The sequence below is a fragment of the Equus przewalskii genome, chromosome 17, assembly GCF_037783145.1.
Source record: "Equus przewalskii isolate Varuska chromosome 17, EquPr2, whole genome shotgun sequence".
Taxonomy (NCBI): Eukaryota; Metazoa; Chordata; class Mammalia; order Perissodactyla; family Equidae; genus Equus; species Equus przewalskii.
In genome coordinates this window covers 3,164,276-3,186,295 of record NC_091847.1, presented here as the reverse complement: position 1 = coordinate 3,186,295, position 22,020 = coordinate 3,164,276, and the positions used below count along the sequence as shown (strand labels likewise).

At 62.0% G+C, this 22,020-nt stretch overlaps 3 protein-coding genes across 30 annotated transcripts in view; 2 read left to right on the top strand and 1 right to left on the bottom strand.

Annotated features, from left to right (window-relative positions):
• MYO7B (myosin VIIB) overlaps positions 1–2,111 on the top strand; it is a 91,870-nt gene extending 89,759 nt beyond the window's left edge. For all 3 annotated transcript variants that reach the window (XM_070579473.1, XM_070579475.1, XM_070579474.1), the window contains 5 exons: positions 37–222; positions 560–676; positions 882–965; positions 1,171–1,290; positions 1,709–2,111. In XM_070579473.1, the coding sequence (XP_070435574.1) occupies positions 37–222; positions 560–676; positions 882–965; positions 1,171–1,290; positions 1,709–1,810 (609 nt within the window). In that variant the 3' untranslated portion in view covers positions 1,811–2,111. The remainder of the gene's footprint in view (positions 1–36; positions 223–559; positions 677–881; positions 966–1,170; positions 1,291–1,708) is intronic.
• A 248-nt stretch (positions 2,112–2,359) lies between these two features.
• The window catches only part of LIMS2 (LIM zinc finger domain containing 2), a 58,452-nt gene continuing 38,791 nt past the window's right edge, over positions 2,360–22,020 (bottom strand). For 13 of the 24 annotated variants that reach the window (XM_070579531.1, XM_070579535.1, XM_008544436.2 and 10 more), the window contains 9 exons: positions 19,771–19,930; positions 17,084–17,150; positions 16,717–16,837; positions 6,767–6,916; positions 6,001–6,151; positions 5,012–5,104; positions 4,350–4,398; positions 4,127–4,202; positions 2,360–3,422 (listed from right to left, as the gene is read on the bottom strand). In XM_070579531.1, coding sequence (XP_070435632.1) covers positions 3,275–3,422; positions 4,127–4,202; positions 4,350–4,398; positions 5,012–5,104; positions 6,001–6,151; positions 6,767–6,916; positions 16,717–16,837; positions 17,084–17,150; positions 19,771–19,926 — 1,011 coding nt within the window. In that variant the 5' untranslated portion in view covers positions 19,927–19,930 and the 3' untranslated portion in view covers positions 2,360–3,274. Of the gene's footprint in view, positions 3,423–4,126; positions 4,203–4,349; positions 4,399–5,011; positions 5,105–6,000; positions 6,152–6,766; positions 6,917–11,866; positions 12,149–16,716; positions 16,838–17,047; positions 17,151–19,770; positions 19,931–20,065; positions 20,238–22,020 lie in introns of those variants that run through there. The other 11 variants (XM_070579528.1, XM_070579529.1, XM_008544435.2 and 8 more) reach the window with 5 other exon arrangements.
• Positions 9,829–18,511, top strand: GPR17 (G protein-coupled receptor 17). 3 transcript variants are annotated; one of them, XM_008544433.2, is made up of 2 exons: positions 9,829–10,114; positions 12,881–18,511. In XM_008544433.2, exons 1-2 carry the CDS (start codon positions 9,946–9,948, stop codon positions 13,960–13,962), a joined length of 1,251 nt encoding a protein of 416 aa, XP_008542655.1. In that variant the 5' UTR covers positions 9,829–9,945; the 3' UTR covers positions 13,963–18,511. The 3 variants fall into 3 exon arrangements, with proteins under 3 accessions (XP_008542655.1, XP_070435639.1, XP_070435640.1); XM_070579538.1 differs by having other exon boundaries at positions 9,834–10,114; positions 12,914–18,511; XM_070579539.1 differs by having other exon boundaries at positions 9,894–10,991; positions 12,881–14,933.

Sequence of the window (22,020 nt, the reverse complement as noted above, 5' to 3'; positions counted from 1 at the left end):
CGCAGCAGCCTGAGGCCCAGTGTGTCCATCACCCAGGAGCTGCCCAAGTACCTGCGTGGGTTCCACAAGTGTTCGCGGGAGGACGCCATCCACCTGGCAGGCCTCATCTACAAGGCCCAGTTTGGCAACGACCGGGCCCACCTAGCTAGCATCCCCAAGATCCTGAGGGAGCTCGTGCCTGAGAACCTCACACGCCTGATGTCCTCGGAGGAATGGAGAAAGGTCCTTGACGGGCTGGGGAGGGGGCCCTCAGGCTGTTGCCTGTACCGGGGACCCCGCCGGGGGCAAGGGTGCCAGGCCCTGCCTGGGCAGGATGAGCACATTCCTGGGCATGGAGGGTGGACTGGGCCTGCGGACGGCACGCGCTCCCCACGCCGTCCACAGCATGCGGGAGACACTCTCTCCTCCCGGGGCTGGAGGACACACTCGGCTCTAAGTGCCCCCACGCTGGCCTCAGGCAGGCAGGCACTGCTCTGGACCCGGCCTCAGGGCCCCATGTGGAGGGCCCGGCTGGGCAGAGTGGGCCCCACAGGCCCTCACTGGCCCTCACTTCCCGCAGAGCATCCTTCTGGCCTGTGAACAGCACAGGGACAAGACAGTGGAGGAGGCCAAAGTGGCCTTCCTGAAGTGGATCTGCCGGTGGCCTACCTTCGGGTCTGCCTTCTTCGAGGTGAAGGTAGGCCTCGCCCCACACCCCACTGTCCTCACCAAGGAGGACCCCCGGCTCTGGCCACAGTAGCCTGAGCTTCTGCCCCAGCACACATCTCCAGCCACCAGGATTGGGAGGAGCATGTGTGCACATGCGTGTGTGTGTGTGTGCCTCAGGGAGGTGGCCACTTGGCCTCCTGGGCTGGGCTGTGACCACCATAACCCCTCCCCAGCAAACCTCGGAGCCCTCCTACCCGGACATCATCCTCATTGCCATCAACCGGCACGGGGTTGTGCTTATCCATCCCAAGACCAAGGTAGCAGCAGGGCCCAGCAGGGCTTGGGAGGCCACCAAGGGCCCAGGACCCCTGTGTGTGGGGGGCTCTGGTCACCTGCCCTCCTGTCGCCCCTACCCCCAACAGCCCCATGCGCTCTGGAGGGCCCTAGGGCAGCAGTTCAGACTCAGGTCCCTGGGCCCCAGGGCTTCAGCCGGCTCCCACTCACCCTGCCCCCCACCCCCAGGAGCTGCTCACCACCTACCCCTTCACCAAGATCGCCAGCTGGAGCAGCGGCAGCACCTACTTCCACATGGTGCTGGGGACCCTGGGCCGGGGCAGCCGCTTGCTGTGTGAGACCTCTCTGGTGAGCCCTAGGCCTGGGGGCCTCCTGAGGGCCCTGAGTCCCTTCTCCTAGCCCAGACACACAGACTGAGAGGCACCAGGGGTTGGGTTTCCCCCACCCTGACCCCCGGCTGCCACCAGGCAAGTTGCTCACTATAAGGGCCCGGCCACCTGTGCCTGGGGTGGGCAAGGCCGGGCTGGACCAGCAGAGGCCTGGAAGGAGGCACGGTGCGGGAAGGGCTGGGTGCGTCACCCAGGGAGCATGGCAGCAAGGCCTGGCCGCGGCCGAGGCCCCAGGCACTCGGAGGAGGGGGGCACTCCATTCCCAGCAGCAAGAACACTGCTCCCTCCCTCCTGCAGCGGCAGAAGCTAGCACTGCCAGGCCCTGGTCCCAGCCCCCTATTGTGCCACAGCCTCTGACCCCCACTTCCTGTGTCCAGGGCTACAAGATGGACGACCTGCTGACCTCGTATGTGCAGCAGCTCCTGAGCACTGTGAACAAGCAGCGGGGCTCCCAGGCGCCAGCCCTGGCCGAGCTGTAGCAGCGGGGCCTGCTTGCCACTCAGTCACCCTTCCCAATTCGGGGTCCCGGTGGCACCTCCCTAGGGCCCTCCTCTCAGCCCTGGGCCTGCCCTCAGTAGGCAGCCTTTCATGCTGCCCTCTCCCCAAGACACACCCCCAGGCCCCTCAGCACCCCAAGCAGGCCCCCTCCCCCAGGTGCTGACCATCGGTGCCACAGCAGGGAGCCTAGGGCAGGGCGGGAGTGTCAGGCCTCCAGGCCGGTGGGTGGATGGCTGAGAGGACCCCCCACCTCAAGAACAGTCAATAAAAATTCACGGATCAGTGGCGACTGTGTCAGTGAGAGAAGAGGGTGGGGGCCAGCATTGGTGGACTGAGGGTTTCTGGCTGGCCTTATCTCCAAGTCCTGATGGCAGCCTGGCCCCAGGAACAAGGGCTGGGTCCCAGCTGAGCAGCTCTTTGCCTGTCCTATCTGATGTTGGTCTCCAAGTGTCCAACAACCCTGCAGCAGTGTGTCCACAGGGGCCGCCGCCCATGCCTCACTCCCCATGCCACAGAACACACGGGCCGTGTGGCGTGTACATAAGCCTTCATTCATTGTGCAAGTGTGAGTCACAATGCCAGGTCCTGTGCTGGCCACAGAGGAAGTGTCGTCTCTGGAGGGTAGGAATGAGCCACCCAGCTGGCCCCACCACCTCCTGACCCCCAGCCGCACCCAGAGAGTCAGCATGTACCCTGGGGGGGTGGAGCTGGAGGGGCTGTGGGGGCCACAGAGGAGCCTGGAGGAAGCACAGTGGAGTGGCCAAGGCAGGATTTCAGGAAGGAGGCCTCCTGGGTGATGGGGGAGTGGGGCCCTTGGCCCTCCTGCTGATTCGTGGGGTGCAGCTGGCAGGGCTTGCTGGCCCAGTTTGGGCACAGGGATCCTACTTGGTTCAGTGAGTGTGTGGCCGAAGGGTGGCAGGGCGGTTCGCCAGAGGCCCCCATTCTCGTGGCCCTGGTCCCAGGGCCATGTGCGCACAGTGGGGCCACGCTAGGGTGGAGGCTGGCCAAGCTCCCACAGGAGAAAGTGAGCCACCAGGCCCCCTACAGGGATGGGAGAGGTCACGACAGGCTGGGGCCGGGTGGCCCCAGGCACTGATTCACTCCTGTCGCTGGAGGACCTCAGGCTGAAGCTTGTGGGCACAGGCCCGTCACAGGCTGACCACCTCCAGGGCCTCCGCCTATGCCCAGGGTCTGCACAGAAGGAAGGGGAGGAGCCCAAGGCCAGGGAGAGAAGAGGCATGTGGGGAGGAGGCAGGGGTGAGAGAAGAGGGGACGGACGACTGCTGAGCAGAGAGATGAGGAGAAGAGAGGGAGGGAGGGAGGGAGGAGACGGGGAGAGGCAACAGATGGAGGAGACAGATGCAGAGCCGAGGCAGCGGACAGAAGGGGCAGGAGGAGCAGGGAGACCAGCAGGAAGGGAGAGGCGGGAGGCAGGCAGGGGCCTTTCAGGCAGAGTTGAGGCCCACAGACTTGGGGTGTGCCTTGCGGGCGGCCAGCTCCGACAGCTTCTTCAGCCGCTTCTTCAGTTCCAGCGGGAACTTCTCGTAGCATCTCTTACACACAGGCTTCATGTCGAACTCCACAAACTTGTTCCTGGGGGGATGTCCCGCAGTCAGGAGAGCCCCACACCCCACCAACCCTGGGCTGGGCCTCCTCTGACCCCATCGAGGCCAAGGAGTGGGCCTCCCTGGCCCCTAGCCCGCAGCCTTCCCCACCAGCCTGCTTCCAGCCTGCAGGCCAAGCCCCAGATGAGCTACTAGCCAGAGGTCACAGTTGGCAAGGAGGCGGGCTGCAGCCTCCCTCACCTCCTAGAGACTTCTCTTGGATTCTGAGACTCCAGAACCATCCCTGGCTCCTGCTGTCCTCAGAAACCTGGGCTCCATCACACCTCACAGCTCCAGCCATCCTGCACCCCTCTTGGCCTCCTGGATGAGGCCATGGTCTGACTGCTTTGCCTCTGAATATGCTGTTCCCCGGGCTGGAATGCCCTTCCTTCCCCAGAGCCCAGGGTCTACACAGGTGTGGTGGAGGCTCATGTCACTTGCCCTGCAAGTCCCTGGACCTGCCTCCGTGGGGCCGAGGCTGCCCCCTGCTCCCACGGCATCCCCAGGTCCTAACCAGAGTGGGCATTCAGGGAAAGCCTGAGGAAAGGAAGAGCCCATGGAAAGCCCACTCAAATCCAAGCCCCCGGGACACGCTCCATAGGGAGGGTGGGCAAAGGGAGTAAGGGAGACACTGTGCAAGTCCTCTCTGCCCAGCGCACCCCTGGAGCACCCCTGGAGGCTGGCCCGACTTACTTCAGGGTGAGCTTGCCATTGCAGGTGGAACAGGAGAAGCAGTTCACACACCAGGCCTTGTTGAGGGCTGACACGACTGTGACGGACAGATGCGGGTGGGGTTTAGCAGGGCAGACTGAGGGCCAGTGGGGCGGCAGCTGCAGGACCCAGGCCCAGAGAGGGAGCAGGGGCCGGGGGCCGGGGGCCAGGGGAGGGAGGCGGCACAGGGACAGAGGAATCTTACCATCGCCCTCAATCACACGACCGCAGTTGTAGCAGACGTCCCCAAAGAGCTGTGGACAGAGCAGCGTGTCAACCAGGCAGATGTGCCTCAGCCCAGGGCCAGGGGTTTGGCCCGCCCAACCCCCCCAAACGGCAGCTCTCAGCATCCACCTGGCAGGGCACAGCCTCAGGCCAGGTGTGGGGGCACCGCGGGCCCATCATCCCCCGGAAGGACGACAGTAAGGGCATTCCTCCCCAAAAGGCCCCTTGCTCCTGCCAGTGTCCTGCAAGGTGTGGGCCAGGGTGGGAACCCCTGTCTTCTGCACCAGAGCACTGGGTGGCTTTGCCAGACATGGCGAGAGGGAGCGGGTGGTGGTAAATGCCACCCCTGTGAGCCCAGGGCTTCACATTGTCATCTCGTTCAGTCCCACAACAGGCCTGGGCCACAGAGGCACAATTCTCAAATGAGGAGCCGGAGGCCGGGAGGGCTGCTGAGCCAGGAGCCAGGAGCCAGGGCTGGGCACTCAGGCCCAGCCTTAGCACCAGCACAGCTCCTGACCTCCTGCCAGGGCTGCCTACTGCCTCCCGTCCCCCAGCGCTCACAGGCAGCCTTCTCACCGCCCCGCAGCCCCTCCAGCCGTGGCCTCGCAGGCCCTGCCAGCGCACCCTCTGGGCCAGCCCTACCTGGTTGTAGTGGGTCTCACAGTAAGCCAGGCCCTTCTTCTCGTAGTGCCGGTGACCCAGGAACGGCTTCTCACACTTGGCGCAGACAAAGTGCTAGGGGAGAGGGCAGTGTCGGGGCTGGGGAGTGGCGGGGGGACAGGAAGCAGAGGCCCCTGGGGAGAGTGCCTCGCTGGCTCACAGTGGGGCAGTGGGCCACCGCCCTGGGTCAGCAGACCCCGCTCCTTCTGTAACACCCAGTGACACCGGCGTCCCTGTCCTCTCCAGGCCTGCAGCCTCAGCCCAAGTTGTCAGGTGCGGGCCCTCCTGGGGGGCTGCTGGTGTCAGTATGGTGCCCCTCAGAAGGCTGCATGCACCTGCCCCCCATGGGCATCCCCCAGGGGCCAGGCCTGCAGTCTCAGAGCAGCATCTTCTGTTTGGTGAGGACTCTGCGTGTGAGGATCCCCTCCCACAGCGCGCGGGGGCCAGGGCTGCATGGCGACCTTCTCAAAGACACCACCCAAGGCAGAGGTTCTGGGATACACAGCTGGCCAGGTCACTGGGGATCGAAAACCTCCCTTCCGAGTAGTGTCCATAGGACCATTAGAGCCCCAGTGCAGGGGTGAGTGCGCCAGGTGACCCATGGGACACACCTAAGGAGCTCCCCTGCAGGTGTGCCCGGCTTCCACGTCTGTGTGGGCTGTACGCACACCCGGTTCCGTCAGCTGCAGTCCCACCCAGCTGCCTGGGCAGGTGGTCCCCAAGGGTTTCTTATCACTTTGGAATCCTCTAGAAGGCCAGCAGGGGGAAGAAGGAAGATGAGCGTGGCTGCCCAACCATGGGCTGTGCGCTCTGGTCTCCTGGCTCCTGTGGACCAGCTGGTCCCCAGCCAGAGGGAGGAGGGGCAGCACCCAAGAGGAAGGTGCCTGCTGGGAGCCAGCCCACGTTCTGGGGGTGGGAGAGCGGAGGGCTTCATGGGGACGCCACCTCCCATCTGGGCCAACCCCACTCACCTCCACATGCCACTGCTTGCCCAGCGCATTGACCACACGACCCTCGATGGGCCGGCGGCAGGCCCCACAGATGGGGACGCCCATCTTGTCATGGCAGGGCAGGCAGTAGAGCTCACCCTTCAGCTCACGGGCCTCAGCAGTCAGCTCTTTCCTGGAAGACAGTGTGGAGCCCCCAGGCCTTCTCTGAGGGCCTGTGCTGGTGGGGGTCACACCAGCTCCTCCAGCCCCAGGGGTGCAGGCCCCACTGTCCCAGCAGAGCACCCAGGGCAGGGGGCTCTTTGATCTCTGATCCTTTTGGAGACTTCCTGTGGCCCAGACAGGCCCCGGGGCACAGGATTCCTGCCTGGCCCTTGCAGAAGGCGGCCTGTGTTCCGCCCTGTCAGGCCCTCTGAGAAGCTGATCTGTTCTCCGGGCCCCTCCACAGCAGACTGTGATCTGGGGGGATGGCTCTGTAGCTTCTCTCCCCTCGCTCCCCTCTCCAACACCAGCACGGACCCCTCCTCCCCACCCATGCCCTCTGCCTTTGATTCCTTCCTCTCAGCTTCAGCGGGGTCCCAGCCCTCCCTCACCCACGAGGCTCCAGCCAGGACCCATGCGAACCCTGCTTGAACAGCGCCCTGAGGGAGGGGTCCCCTGCAGCTGTGCCTTCCCGGACCGTTCCACCTCCACCCTGCGCCCCACTCTCAGGACGGGGCCATCTCTCCTGCTCCATCACTGCCAGGGTGGCGGTCCCACCCCCACTGGCTCTCCACCTGCCCATACACACCCACAGTGGGTGCAGCTGAAGTGGTCCGGGTGGTACGCATCATTCCTGAACATGAGGGGCTGCTCGTCGATGACCAGGTGGCACCGCTGACAGATGTACTTGCCCAGGCCCTTGGCCTTCTCACGGTTGTGGCAAGGCCGGCACAGGTGCCTGCAGGAAGGGAGGCGGGGGTTAGGGGCAGACGCCAGGCCTCCTCTTCCTCTGCAGACAGCCCGGCTGCCTCCCTGGAGAAGATCCGCGCCCCACTCCCCCACACACAACTCTAGCAAATGCCCGCGGGCCTCCAGGGGCCAGGCCAGGAAAGCAAGGGACCGCCCCTGCGGCAGGAAGGCCAGACGCATCCTCTAAAAGGGGTGTCTGCACAGGAGAAGGACTGGAAGGACATGCACCATATTGGAGGAGTCTGCCATCTTCGGATAGTAGGGCAAACGTGATAGGTTTTTCTTGACACCTCTTCTGAGCCTAGGACATCATGCAGAATAGAGTAGATGTTGTTTTATTGGCATTTGCTGAAGAATCGGTTTCATTTTTCAAATGTCTTTTAACACCCATGAGTAACTGTATAGTAACTATTAGCCTTCAATCCCAGCTGTGCCCAGCAGAGTGGCCGAGACATGCCAGGGCCTGCACACCCGCCTCCTCTGGGGTCTGCCAGACACAGAGGGACCCAAACATCTACAGGCTTTCTGTCTCCAAAGACAAGCACGGCTGTGTCAGATGGAGGCCCCCAAACCCAGGATGTGTCATTACAGAGTCTTTTTTGTAAAGACCTCGGAGTAATTTCTGATGCCTCTCTCTGCATTGAGTAACAGCTGTGGTCTCTACTGAGAGAGAAATCAACATGGTTTCTGTGTCCTTGGGCCTCAAAGGTGGCAGGAATTTAGATTCAGGGTCCCCAGGCAAAGATGCACAAAGGCCCCAATCCACTGCTCCTCGTCCCCCACCTGCCCCCCCCATCTGTAAGTGTTCCTGATGCATCCGGGCCCCCCCCTCCACTTTCCAGGCCCCCAATCCACAGGAAGCCTGTCCGCCCCGCCAGCCTCCACCACCTGATGCCAGCATCGGCCCCTTTCACAGGCACGTCAGGGAGTCTACTTCAGAGATTAACTCACAGACTCAGGATCCCCTATGCAGGTGTAGTGGGCAGATCCTAGAAGCCAGGGCAGCCAACTCAGCATCCATGTGCTGGACCACAGCGCCTGCCACCTCACTTGGGTCTGGACTGCATGCTGCACATACTACTGCCCTGTGTGTGTCTTATCTCCCCAGTGCGTGTGAAGGGCAGGGGCCCAAGCTAAGCTTCTGACCGGCTCCCCGCCATGCTTCACCGGACCCTGCATGTCTGCCACAGAGGGCAGTGGCTGCTGGCCCAGGACCCCTGGCTCCTCTACCTGCCCATGGGCCACAGACGTGGCCTGTGGCTGCAGTCTTCATCTCCAGAACTAAGACTTTACCCCTTTCAGTCCCCAGATCTCTGAAGCCCAATGGGTTTTCCCACTACACTCTGACCCAGACACCCTGTGCCCCCAGTGCCGAGCCCAGGCCACCTGCCACAGCGGGCCCAGGGCTGACCCTCTCCCCTGTGGCTAGCCCTCTCCATAGCAATCTGCCACCTGCGTGTGTCTCTGTCACAGACACAGCGTTTATTCCCCATTACCCCACTCCCAATTCTGGGGACTCCTCTTAGCGTTAGGACTACACTCAACCCATATGAAACAATTTTTGTTTCAAAGCTATAGAAATTAGCGCAACTCCCCAAAATTCTGTTGCAGTGGTCAGTGCCCTTAAAGCCACTGTCAGCAATCACCCCAACCTCAGACATGCCCTGCTCAGGGCAGCCAGTCGGACACCCTCATTTCAAACTGTGGGAGCTGGTTCTTCCAGATGGCACCTTACAGGGCACGGCACTGAGGGGGTTGCCCCCACTCGCACACCTGCACACCCCACTGACTCCCAGGTGAGACAGAACAGAGGAGCCTGGCTCTCCTGAAGGAACCCCAGATGAGAAACACCTTTTCGACAGACCTGATGCCAGTGCCAGAGGAAACGGCAACTTGCAGATTTTTTTTCCAGGTAGAATGAAGATGGAACCTAAGAATTCTAGCATCAAGGTGCAACAGAAAAACAGAACAAAACACACACACACACACACACACACACACACACACAAAGCATAGTTTTGGAGTGGCATGTGCTTGGGTTCAAATCCTGGCTCTGCCACTTCCTGGTGATCTGTCACTGGCAAGTTATGCACCCCTGAGCCTAGTCTCCTCCTCTGTAAAACGGGCAATCCAGAAACCCCAACGGCACAGGCTTGTGCGAAAAGACAAATTTTAGGTGATACATGTGGTAGTTACTTCCCAATGATAGCTACATACATTTTTAACACTTCAACTAAAAAGTTTAAAGGTCTTTTGAAATTAGGAACAGTGATTTTGTCCCCTGTGTTAGCAGATATATCATTTTTGAAAAGACAGAGAGAAACAAGCTTTGCTTGGGCAGACTCAGGAGAGCCACTGCCACATCCAAGCACCTCCAGCCTCGAGCCACCCCCAGGAGGAGTCTGGGCGAGTGGGCAGCAGTGGCCCTCATCACAGCCTCCTGTCCAGAGGAGGAGCCCGCACAGGTGAGGGCCGGGCCTCGAGGGCTGAGCTGTGTCCCCACAGGCTCACACAGGGCCCCATTATGAGGTGGCCTGCAGCTGTGCCTCGCTCGAGATAAAGGCCATGATTTATTCCGCACGCCCAAACGGAGCCTCATTATATGGGGCAGGACACAAGGACCCTACAGCAAGTGTTCTGAAAGAGTCCCCTCTCATTCGACCAGACAACACTCCTCAGCCTCCCACCCTCCCATTCACAAGACCCCCTGCACTGGGGGCCAAGCAGGCTTGGGAGCCCGGGCCCATTGCCATGGCAGCCAGCCCCTCCCTGCCCCACCACTAGTAGGAAATTATCCCGTTCTGAAGCGTCCTGTTGTGTTTGTCGGTCCCAGCCCGTCCCCCCACCCAGCCCACGCCCACTCCATGGCTTTGAGACAGTCACACACTCAGCCTCTGTGACGCTCGGTGGCCGAGCTGGAGTGGGGGGGCGCATGGGCTGGGACACACTGGAATATTCACAGCCCTGTGGCAGCAGAGGCAGCTGGGGAGTGGCCCACCACACAAGGGACCCTCGGGAATGAAGCGGCCTTTCAGGCCAGAGGGGCTGCAGCCTCCCCTCCTCTCCTTAAATAGCAGCCCTCCACCACAGCTGCACAGAGCCCACCCCAGCGCCACCACCCACTGGTCACGGCCCACCTGCTGCCCCCCAGCCCTCTTGCCCCTTCTGCCTGGACCTGCTGTGAGAGGTAAGGGCTGGCGCTGGGAGGGGCAGGCAGGGAGCTCGGGGCCCAAGCAGAGGCAAACTCGGAGCAGGACAGGGACGAGGGTGTCCTTGTCCCCGAGACACTTCTGTGATAACGGCATAACCTATTTACTGAGGGCTGCCCCGGTCTGAACGGTGGCGGTGCTGCCAGGCGGTGTTCCTGTCCCACCGTCAGCTTACAGAGGCTGAGCCTTGCCTGAGCCCCACAGCCGCAGTGACAGCCGGAATCCACAGCCAGGCTCTCAGCACTGGCCCGGGGTACAGGGAGGAGGCGCCAGGCCACCCCCACCACAGCACTTCCCTCCAGGCCTCGTTCTTCGGTCACCCCTGTGCCCTGACGCTCACCTACCCTCAGCCGCGGCCCGCGCTGCCCAGGCCCACTGCGTGCACCCCACCCAGCCGCCCTGCCCTGAGCAGACCAAGCCATCGGGGAGCCAGCAACTGCAGGCCAGGCTCACACTTCCAGGGGATGCACGGAGAGTGACGCAGGGCCCATTTCAGACCCCGCTGCAAAAACCAGGATCCAAACTCCTAAAACGGGGGAGGGCAGAGAAACCTGGACAAGCCAGACACAAGCCGGAAAGCGTCTTAAAGTCAAGCGTCCCTCCCAGAGAGAACAGGGAGCGTGCAGCCCTCAGCGGGGTGGGAGGCCAGGCCCGCAGGAGGCAGAAAGCCAGGCACTGGCACATCCACCCCGTGCAGCCACAAAGGGGCCCAGGCTCCGTTTAATGCTCTGCTGTCATCATCTTGAAATTCCTACTCCTTGAAGAAGGGCTCGCATTTTCATTGTGCACTGGGGCCCCCAAATTTGGGGGCCAGGCCCCGAAGAGGAGGCACTCAGCCTGGGAGACAACACCAGGGTGAGCTCTGCGACCAGCCATACTCCCAGCCCCCAGAGGAAGGCCGTGACCTGGGAGGTGTGGGGTGTCCCTGACCTGCCGTCCAGCTCCAGGGCCATTGCCTCTGGCCACGTGACCGTGGGCGAGTTAGCTGCTCCTGAGCTTTGATTTCCTAAGCTATAAAATGGGGCTCCCGCAGCCTGCCTCTTAGGACTGCTGTAAGCGAGCATGGCAGGCAGAGCCCTCACAGAGGGGCCGGGTGCCGACGCCCTGCCCTGAGGGGCGGCCTAGAGTGGAGGGTACCCAGCTCAGCCCCTCTACAGCCCCTGACACCCCAGTTCCAACAAGACCCTGCACTCACTTGGCCCCACCCCTCCCCCAGCCTCCAAGCCTCCCCCTCAGGTCACACCACAGGGAAACGTCTGTATGAGAACTTCAGGCGTCCTGGGGAGAGAATCTGCACAGGGCAGCTTCCTCGGATCCCTTCAAAATGTGACAGGATTAGGCAAGTGCCACCTCGCCCCTTACTTGAGGACATCAGCTGGCCTGAGCTCTCTGCCACTCGCTCACACTGCCCCTGGCTCCCTCCCACTCAGCCAGCCTCCACGTGGGGAGGGGCGCAGGGACCCCATTGACAGGCTCCATGAGGACGGTGGAGCTGCTGCCTGACAGCCCAGCCCCCCGAACCCCAGCCCCCACCTGCTGCCTCCCCTCCCCCCGGGCCTGGCTTCTTCACCTGTGCTCAGGCCAGATGAGGGGCCAGTGTCTGACCCTCCCTCTCCTTTGGGGATCTCTTGAGTTGATCAAAATCAACACAGGAGTATGTTTCCCCATCTGCCAGGGAGTGGTGGGGAACCCCCCAGAACTGGGGTTCACCAGATGTAACAGCTTCTCACCTCGGTCGGCAGGGCTCTGAAGGGGGCCCCTCAGGGATGGGGAAAGCAGGAGACCGAGGCCAGGCAGACAGGCGGCCTCGGACAGGCCTGAGATTGAGATCTGGGTGGGGAAACCCCGGTGGGCTCTCCGCCTCTGCGGACAGTGGCTCTTGCTCTCTTGGGACAGTCTGCCTCCTGGTTGTCCAGTGCTCCGCTAGTCAAACCCCCATGGCTGGCCTGAGGCCCAAGCGCACGGCTCCCTGAAGTACAGGTCTCCACCCACTAGGATGTCCAAACAGAGTGGGTGGGCTGAGTCCAGAAAGCTCGAGAGACCTTGAGATCCAGGCCTGGACGGCCTTCGGGTGCCAGCAGACAGAGCAGGCCCCTGACCTCCCAGGACCTGGCCTCACTGTATCCCCGGGGGCCCTCCTGCGTGGCTGGCGCAGGACAGAGGCAGGAAGCAGGGACACAGCACGCGTGGGAAGTGCCGTGGGCTGGGCAGGCAGGTCGGCACCGGCCAGGCCGAGGTCTGAGGAGCTGGCCAGGCTCCGTGCACCAGGCTCTCAGGAACAGGTAACCTGCCCCCCATCCATCAGGAGTGGGGCTTCAGGGCCGCACATGCCAGCCCCTCATACTCGGACAGCAACCTGGGAACGGGACAGAAAACGTGGGGCCCCTCCCTCCGCCCTCCTGCCTCCAGAGCCTCAGACATACGGGGTTCACTCCCTGCTCCCCGTGGGGCTGACTCTGTCCCCCAGGCCCTCACATGCTCAGCAGGCACACAGCTTAGCAAGGGGAAGGCCACCCCAGGACCAGCCTTGCAAAGCTCCGGGCCCTGGCTTTGTTTCTACTTTTTGCTGAAGTTCAGAAAACCCCCCAATGGACACAGGAGGTACCCCTCAGTAGTCCCCAGGGCAACGCCCAGCCTAGAGCAGTGCCGTCCCTGGGGTCAGGGCCAAGGTCAGGGTCAGCAGAGCCTGAAGGCTTCCCGAGGCTCCTGGACCTCCAGAGAGGGTGACACTTCACCTGTCCCAGGCTCTCTGGGACCTGTCTGCTTGTTCCCTCCAGGCTCGTGCCCCAGCTCTGCCTCCAGCCAAAGCATGAATGGCCTTGAGCTGGCCTCCTCAGGTCTGATCACCAACTCCTCGCTGGCCACCGCAGAGCAATGCGGCCAGGAGACGCCGCTGGAGAACGTCCTCTTCGCCTCCTTCTACCTCCTGGATTTCATCCTGGCTTTTGTGGGCAATGCCTTGGCCCTGTGGCTTTTCATGCGGGACCACAAGTCGGGCACCCCTGCCAACGTGTTCCTGATGCACCTGGCCGTGGCCGACCTGTCCTGTGTGCTGGTCCTGCCCACCCGCCTGGTCTACCACTTCTCCGGGAACCACTGGCCATTCGGGGAAATCCCGTGCCGACTCACCGGCTTCTTCTTCTACCTCAACATGTACGCCAGCATCTACTTCCTCACCTGCATCAGCGCTGACCGCTTCCTGGCCATCGTGCACCCCGTCAAGTCCCTCAAGCTCCGCAGACCCCTCTATGCCCACCTGGCCTGCGCCTTCCTCTGGGTGGTGGTGGCCGTGGCCATGGCCCCGCTGCTGGTGAGCCCGCAGACCGTGCAGACCAACCACACGGTCGTCTGCCTGCAGCTGTACCGGGAGAAGGCCTCCCACCACGCCCTCGCGTCCCTGGCCGTGGCCTTCACCTTCCCGTTCGTCACCACGGTCACCTGCTACCTGCTGATCATCCGCAGCCTGCGGCAGGGCCCGCGCGTGGAGAAGCGCCTCAAGAGCAAGGCGGTGCGCATGATCGCCATGGTGCTGGCCATCTTCCTGGTGTGCTTCGTGCCCTACCACGTGCACCGCTCCCTCTACCTGCTGCTCTACCGCGGGAGCACCTCCTGTGCCGCCCAGCGCGCGCTGGCCCTGGGCAACCGCGTCACCTCCTGCCTCACCAGCCTCAACGGGGCGCTCGACCCCGTCATGTACTTCTTTGTGGCCGAGAAGTTCCGCGACGCCCTCTGTAACCTGCTCTGCGGCCGGCGGCTCTCGGGCCCGCCCCCCAGCCTGGACGGCAAGACCAACGAGAGCTCCCTGAGCGCCAGGTCCGAGCTCTGAGACCCGACCCGCCCGGCCAGCCGCAGACTGTCGCAGAAGGGCAGCTCCCCGGGGGGCTCCAGCTTCTCCCAAACGCACAGGAGAAGCTCCCCTCTCCCCAGCTGCCCCGAGATGGGAAACAGAAACCTCAGCAGGTCACGACCCTTCCTCCAAGGTCCAAACTAATCATCCAGCGCTGAGTTCTGGCTTATACCTAATACGAAACTCCCTAAAAAGGGAGAACTGACTACAGGGACCACTGGCCACCCCTCTGTAGACTGTGGCGGCCCTGTACCCTTACGGCTCTAGATCCTGGGGGCTTCACCCTGCGGTGAAGAGGAACGTTCAGGCCCCCGCCTCCTCCCCGCTACAGAAAGGCACTGTGGCCCGGCCTCTGCAGAAAGGAGCCCCGAGGGCAAACGGCCCAGAAGAGGGGACGTGGGAATCTTGGTGGGTGGAGCATCTAAATATTTCCTTTGAAGTGCAAGGTGTTCTGAGTTCCCACGTGGCACCTTTGCCGGATAGCCCCTGAGTTCAGGGGACATGAACTATAAATTACAGCTGAACATGGTAAGTCATTTCAGGCTGGCCACCAGCTGACACCCAGCACACATGGCCTGTGGGGACATCAGTTCTTGACCCTCCGGTTATAACCCACACACAGACCCACATGTGGGCTGACAAGCCCCAGAGCTTCTGGGTAGCTGCACAGCCCCTCCCGAGCCCTGGTCGAGGACAAAGCAAGGGCAGACAGTCTCAGGGAGCCGAGCTTTGTCACTGCCTGAGGTCGCCGTGGTCGCCGGGGTCTGCCACGTGAACGTGTCTTCCGCTAACTCAGCCCCAGCAGGGGCATCCTTAGCCCCGCTCCCTCCCAAGAGGCCTCTACCACCTTGGCCACCAAGCTCCCAGCTGCTTCACTTCATAGCCCTAACAGGTCCTTTTCTGTACTTGATTATACTGATCATAAATATAATGGACATTAAGACTCTGAAGGTTACTGTTTTGGTTAACACAATGCCCTTCCCAGAACTTCTCTTCCCCCCGACCCGAGAATGGCAAAGTGGAGGCGAAGGCAGCAGAGGCAAGGGCTGCGCACGCCCTCAACTGTGCTCCGGCGGCCGCATGGCCTGCCTGGCCCCCGCGGACTCCGAGTCCTGCATCGTGGGCTTCAGAGTGCACCTGGGCCAGGGAGAGTCTGAGAGACGGCCCTGCCCCCTTCTGTGACAGCAACGTGGCCCTTTCGTATCCCACCTTACTTTCCCAAGCACTTCCAGTCTCTTCTGAATTTTCCCAACAAACTGTGTGAGCTGTGGCTCAGGAAGGGGACAGGACCCCCTCAGGCCGCACTCAGCAGGTGACCCCAATGGTCAGCAGCACGGGGCCGCTGCACTGTCTGCCCGACAGCCTCTCATTTAGACCAGCGACGCTCAGGCTCCGGCTGAGGGCCCTGCAGACATCAAGACAGACACGAGGCCACGTGTGTCTCTGGTGGGGCCGGCTCGCACCACCAGACGAGATCACTACAGCAGGAAGGAAGGAGGCTGCGACGACAGAAGGACAGACGGAGATGAGGGCCCAGAGAGGAGAGGCTGTGGAAGTTGGTGGCAGCCAGGGTGTGGGCAAGGAGGCGGCCGGTGCTCTTCCCTGAGACACAGTGGGCAGCAGAGGGCGACTCAGTGTCGCTGGGGACCCGCTGGGTTTGGGATGCCTGGTGGACACCAAGTGGAGATGGCACGTGGGCAGTTGGGCCAGTTAGGGCTCTGGGACTTTGGGCAGACACGAGGGCCAAGTGCAGAGCCCCAAAAGAGCCCGACATGAAGAGACGATGGAGGAAGGAGAAGAGGAAAGGGACAAGCGCAGGCAGGACGCAGGACACCACGGGAGCAGTCCTGAGCAGCCCGACAGGAGGCCTTTCAGCACAAAGGAGGGGAGTTGCAGTGAAGGCCGCTGGGGGGTCAAGGGAGGACCCAGCAGGGACCCCAGGTCTGCAACGTGGACACCACAGGGACCCCGACCAGCCTGGGCCACGGGGAGCAGCTGGGCCGAGGCAGCAGGTGTCCCAGGGTGCTGCAGAGACCCGCAGCGGGAGGAAGGCTCCGAGGCGTGTGAACCGGGAGCTACGGAGCCTGATCCTTTAGACGGGGAAAGAGCAGAGGAAGCCAGGAGCCTTCGCTCAAGGGGCGAGCGGGGCTGTGGGAGGCACAGGCACATGGCTTCCACTGTGACCGTGACCTGACCGAGGCAGGGGCAGTACAGGTGCCGGGAAGTGGGAGGCGAGGTGCTCACTGTGGGGGTGTAGAGACAGCGGTGGGAGGAGGGGGTGAGGAGAAAAGAGCAAGTCTCCCTGGAAGTGGGACTTGGCCTACTAAAGAGACCCGGCACTGGGCGCCGACGAGGGTTATGGCCACCAGTGGGGCGTGTTCTGTCCAGCAGCATCCACCGTGGGCACGTGGAGGGAGGCGGACAGTTGGAGTCAGCAGCACGGGGTGGCCGGGCTGCAGTAACTTGCCTCAAAGCTCCCTATCCCTCCACGGCGTCTAACGGCTCCTGCTCCAGCCGGCCTCCTCCTAGCCATCTGCTGTCAGCTGCCAGCCTGCTCCCGGGAACGCCCCCGAGCCTGGGGTGGGCCTGCCTCATCACCCTCACTCTCTCCAGCCTCAGTCCTCACCCCGAAACTGGACAGGGTTCTCCTATCTGCCTGGACCGGACCTGGCTCCCACTACACAGCGCCTGTGACCAGGGTCCCCCCTCACTGTCCAAGGCGGCCCGGCTCACCTGCCCGCGTTCTTCACAAAGCCCAGGTCAGCCAGCTCCACGTCACACAGCTCACAGCGGAAGCACCCCGGGTGCCAGCTGTTGTTCATGGCCTTGATGACACGGCCGATGATGAACTCGCCTGAAAGAGAGAGATCCCCGCTGGCCAGGGCAGGGCACGCGCCCCCACCCCACAGCCCCTCCCAAGTCCTGTCCTCGCTGGTACTCCACCGGCTCGCGGCGGTCCCAGGGCTCCCGTCCCAGATCGTGGGAAGGTGGGGCCGCCGGGGGCCTGAAGGCTGGAGCTCAGAGAGCGTGGGTGGTCAGGGAGGAGTCCCGCGCTCCTGCTCACCCTTCCTGGGCAGTGCCGGGGTGTCGCAGCCCTTACCGCAGGATCCGCAGCACGGAGCAAACAGCATTTGGAAGTCGTGTTCGCAGTACTTCCGGCCTTCAAACTGCGTGGGGCCAGCAGAGAAGGGACAAGCAAGCCACCGTCACTCCCCTGAGCTGCACGGGCCGGTCCTCATCGGGTCAGGACCTGCCCTCAGGGAGGCTGGACGAGTACCCACTTCATATAGCTGCTACCACACAGGAAGGGGGACCCAACCCTCCCTCCAGAGAGGGCTTCCTGGAGGGGCAATAAGGAGCTAGAAGGCAGCAGCAGACGGCAGGTCCTGGGAGGACGGCAGTCCAGACAGCGGGAACAGCAGGTGCAAGACCTGGAGGTGGGAGGGAACTGGCCCCGCCGACCCAGCAGGAGCCCCAAGTGAGGGCCTCGCACAGCGAGGGCCAGGGCCGGGCGGGAGCTCAGGAAGGCCATCCCTCAAAGGGCTGCTGCTGTGTGCTGAACAGCTGGGCCCTGCTGGTCCTGGGAGCAAGGGGGCGGGAGCTCAGGCTGAGCAGGGCTGGGGTCTGGCTGGAACTGCATGTGTCACTTTGCTGTCTTTCCTGTGTCCTCTCTGTGTGAGAAGACCACTTCCCCCAGAGGCCACAAAGGACCCAGGAGGGGAGTCAGAATGAGGGACACAGGGAGGGGTGGGAAGGGAGCCCAAGGGAGAACCCTGAGGCCTGCAGCCAGCAGGAGCCAGTGTGGACCCCAGCCAGGCAACCGCGGTCCCCATCTGTCTGGGCAACGAGGGCCCTTGCGCTGGCCCCAAGTGCGGCCAAAGCCTTTCTCTGCTTTCCTCTCCCTGGACAATTTCATTTGGTTTCCCCTGTTCTCTAAAATGAGTATCTTCTTAGGCTGCCACTGGATACAGCCCTGCGCGGTGACCCGTAGAGGCAGCAGGGGATAAACTCATTCAGCAGCGAGTACTTCCCAAGCACCTGCTGTGTGCCAGGCTTCATCCTAGGCACATGCACCCGCTCACACGGCCCTGCCCACCCCTCTCACAGCCTCTGCAGTTGGCCGGCGTTTCCCAGGAGGCACCATGAGGAACAGCTGCTCCCACTCTGCCAGGCAGATCACACCCCACAGCCATCCGCCAGCCAATGCCATCAGCTCCAATCTTGCCCGCATCTGGCACTGGCCACCAGCTCCACTGCCACCACCGCCGGCGTGCCAGTCAGTGTTCCACCACCACCTCGGGGGGGGGTTGGGGGCCTATCGGCAGCGTTTGTCAGTTTTTATGGTGTAAATATTCCCACCGTGGCCAATTTCAAGCTACCAGCGTGATGCAGGCATGGAGCTGCTGAGAGCTGCACAGCAGCTGCCGTGCATGGCATTTTCACCGTGCAGGTGCGACAGACAAGAACAACCACAAAGGCACTGGTGATAGCAAATGTAATAAAATGATTAGGGAATGGTGAGTTTTCAGTATTTGTTACCTTTGTTTTTTTGTTTTTTTTAAAGATTGGCACCTGAGCTAACAACTGTTACCAATCTTCTTTTTATATTTTTTGTATGCTTTTTCTCCCCAAAGCCCCCTGGTACATAGTTGTATATCTTAGTTGCAGGTCCTTCTAGTTGTGGCATGTGGGATCCCACCTCAGCATGGCCTGACGAGTGGTGCCATGTCCGCGCCCAGGATCCAAACCAGCAAAACCCTGGGCTGCCACAGCAGACGGAATGCGCGAACTTAACCACTCGGCCCGGAGCCAGGGCCAGCCCCAATGTTACCTTTGTTTTTAATAACATTTTATCTCATTGTATATTTATAGAATTTAATTTTCAATAATGGCTGTGTTTAACAACCAGCTCGCAAGATTTTTGAAAATTTAACAATCTGCTCTTGTGAGCGTGTACAGCGCAGCCTACACCCGTCCACTTTCACCCAGATTATTGCAATAATCTAGCTCTGGCCCCACCTGTTCTCCAGCTCTGTCCCTGCCCCTTGCAGTCTCTCCTCAGCACAGCAAGCAGAGTGGTCCTTTCCAAACGTCAGGCAGATGGTGTGACCCCTACAAGGGCTCCCGCCTCTCCCGGAGTGGAACCCTAAGGCCCCACAAAGGCCCGCGGGGCCAAACAAAATCTGCCTCCCTGCCCTCATCTCCTGCTGCTCCTTCTCCTTTCCTCTGCTTACATCACACCGGCCGCCCACAGCTCCTCAAATACCCTGCACGCTCCAACCTCAGGACCTTTGCACTGGCTGTGTGCTGAGTGTTCTTCCTGCAAAGGTGTGCATGGCTCCCTCACCTCCCTCAGGTCTGCTCAAACGTTACCGTCCCTGACCACCCACCCTTCCCCCCGACCAAGATTCCTTATAACCAGAGCACTTAGCACCATCTGATATACCTTATATTTACTGTGTTTACTGTCCTCCCCAAGTGCCACCAGGGCAGGGTGTTGGCCCAGAGGGCCTGGGAGACCAGTGACTCTCCTTCAGCACCCATGGCCACCAGGCAGCACTGTTCACATCTCACAGGTGAGGGGTGAGCTCACAAGGTATGGCAAGCAAGGTCTGGTGCTGGCAGGAGTACCACTCAGCTCAAGGCCTGGCACAGCCACGCCATCAGCCACTGGTCAGGACCCGGGTGGGGCCTGGCCCACAGGCTCCTAGAGGACAGGCTCTGAGCTGGGTCAGGGGCTCGGGCTCCGAGAAGGCAGCCGGCCAAGGGTCCCGGGAGCATCCTCACCTCGTAGAAGAGCCCCTCGGGGAACGGCCGGAAGCACTGGGCGCACACGAAGCATTGCTCGTGGTACAGCTCTCCGTTGCTGTTGACGATGCGCTCAGCGGGAGCGAAGCGCGCCTGGCAGCGCTGGCACACTGCATTGGCCAAGGCGTTGGACATGTTGCTGCGGGAGAAGGAACGGGACGCTCAGGATGGGGCAGGGCCAAGGCGAGCAAGTGTGAGGGCTGCACACGAGCGGACACGCCCCTCCTTACAAAGTTAAAATGCTTTCCAGGGCAAGGAAAATCGCTCTCCTCACCCCGAGGGTGGCCGTGGCACTGTGGGGATGCAGCGACACACAGGCAGGGCCGAGCTGCCTGGCACCAGCTTGGGTCCCCCTGCACGGCTGCCCACACATCCCTGCAGCGACTCTGTGCCATGGACACGATACGCGCCAGCACGTGCCAGCTGCAGCATGTGCTCCCGGAGGACGACCCTGCAAGGCCAATGCAACAGCTCCATTTTACAGATGGATAAGCCGAGGCCCGGAGGGAGGGAGTGACCTTCCCAAGGGCCACTGTGGTTGGAGGCAAAGCCCAGATTAGAAACCAACCCTCCTCCCGACTCAAGCTCCCATCTTCCCACCAGGCGCTGCAGCCCCAGTGCACTTCCAAGGACGGTCAGACACAGGCCGGGCCACAAGCAGGCACACGCCGGTCAGACCAGTCGGGCTCCAGCTGGGTGCGCTCAGTCCCCGTGCAGCCGGGGCCGTCCCTCGCTCTCCAGGCCCAGGCTCCCAGCGGTTGAAGGGCCATAATCTCCACTGCAGCAATGGGCTGGGCTGGTGAGGTGAGGGACACACGTAACCCTCAGCACAGTGCCTGGCCCCTTTTTCAGTGTGACTGACTTGGTCCTAGGCTGCTCAGTCTTCATTGTGCTAAGCCATCTCTGGGGGTGTCAGTGGCCACCTTGGGCCTCCTCTCGCCCCTTCTCAGGAACCAGAGAGTGCCTCGGGTATAGAACATCACAAAGGCACAGTGAGCAGCTCTGTATTCACGCTCTCATTTAACCGCCGGGGCAACCCTGCCTTCCAGATGAGACCTGAGGCTCAGAAAGGCGGCCCCAGCTCACACACAGACGACAGACTCCCGATCTGAACCCAGACTCGTCAGACGTCAACGGCTCTTTCTCCTGCACCATGAGTTAGTTTCAAACCACCTGCCCCGAAAAGCGTGTAACCCTACCACGGAGAAGTGAGAGCACAGATCTTTGCGATGGGAGCAAGGCAGGCAGCAAGTCTCCCCACCCACGGCAGCAACCGCCTTCCCCGGGTGAGCGGCAGGCTTCCTTCTGGGAGGGGCGGAATCCACACCGAGCAACAGGGGAAGGTCCTCACGCTGGGCCAGGCCCGTGCTGACCGCAGCCGGGCTCGCAGGAGGAGCCATGTCCCCCTCAATAGCCCAACCATGGCCTGCCAGCACCCCGATGCCCAGGCCTTTCGCCACAAGGGTGGCAAACAGGTTTGTCTCAAGCGTCAACTCTGACAGCTTGGGGTGGCGGCCTGGAAAGCTGGGCAAAGAAGGATGGTCGGGCTCAGCGGGGAGGGGTGTGATGTGGTGGCAATGTCACGTGGACACAGGGAGTGGCACAACACGAGCTGTCCACTTTGAGAACACCATTCCAGCCTGGTGCCGCAGCACTAGGAGAAGAGCTCTTGAGACTGAAGCTCACGCAGGGGTGCTCAGCTGTCAATCCCTGGGAACAAGGGTCCCGGGAGGATGAGCCCAGGAGGCGGGAGAGGCCGGGGGGGCGCTGTAGACAGTGGGTCTCAGGCAGGGCTGCTGCAGGAGTCGGCAGGGCCCAGACAAAAAGCAGGCTCTGCGTGCAGCAGCCACGCCCATGCTCCCGCGGGTCTCACAGGGCGGCTGGACAGGGCAGAGACCTCCCGCCAGGGAGGGCTGGGCGGGACTCCATCAGAACGGGCGTGGACGCCTGCCCTGACACCACTGCGAACCTGCAGGCCTTGTCCTCCCAAAATAGACAGCCAAGGTGTCAGGGAGGAAGTTCCAGCGCCTGGCCGTGATCAAGACCTTGTGGGTCCTGGAGAAGCCAGAAATAAACAGGAAATCCCATGACTCTGGGTCTGGAATTTCCTACTCAAAGGACCCAGAAAACAAAGTCAAAACAGGACTCAAGTCCAGGCTGAGGCTTTCGGATGGCTCCTCCCACCCAGACCCTGGGGCCTGACCGAGGGAGCGCCAGCACGCCCCTCTG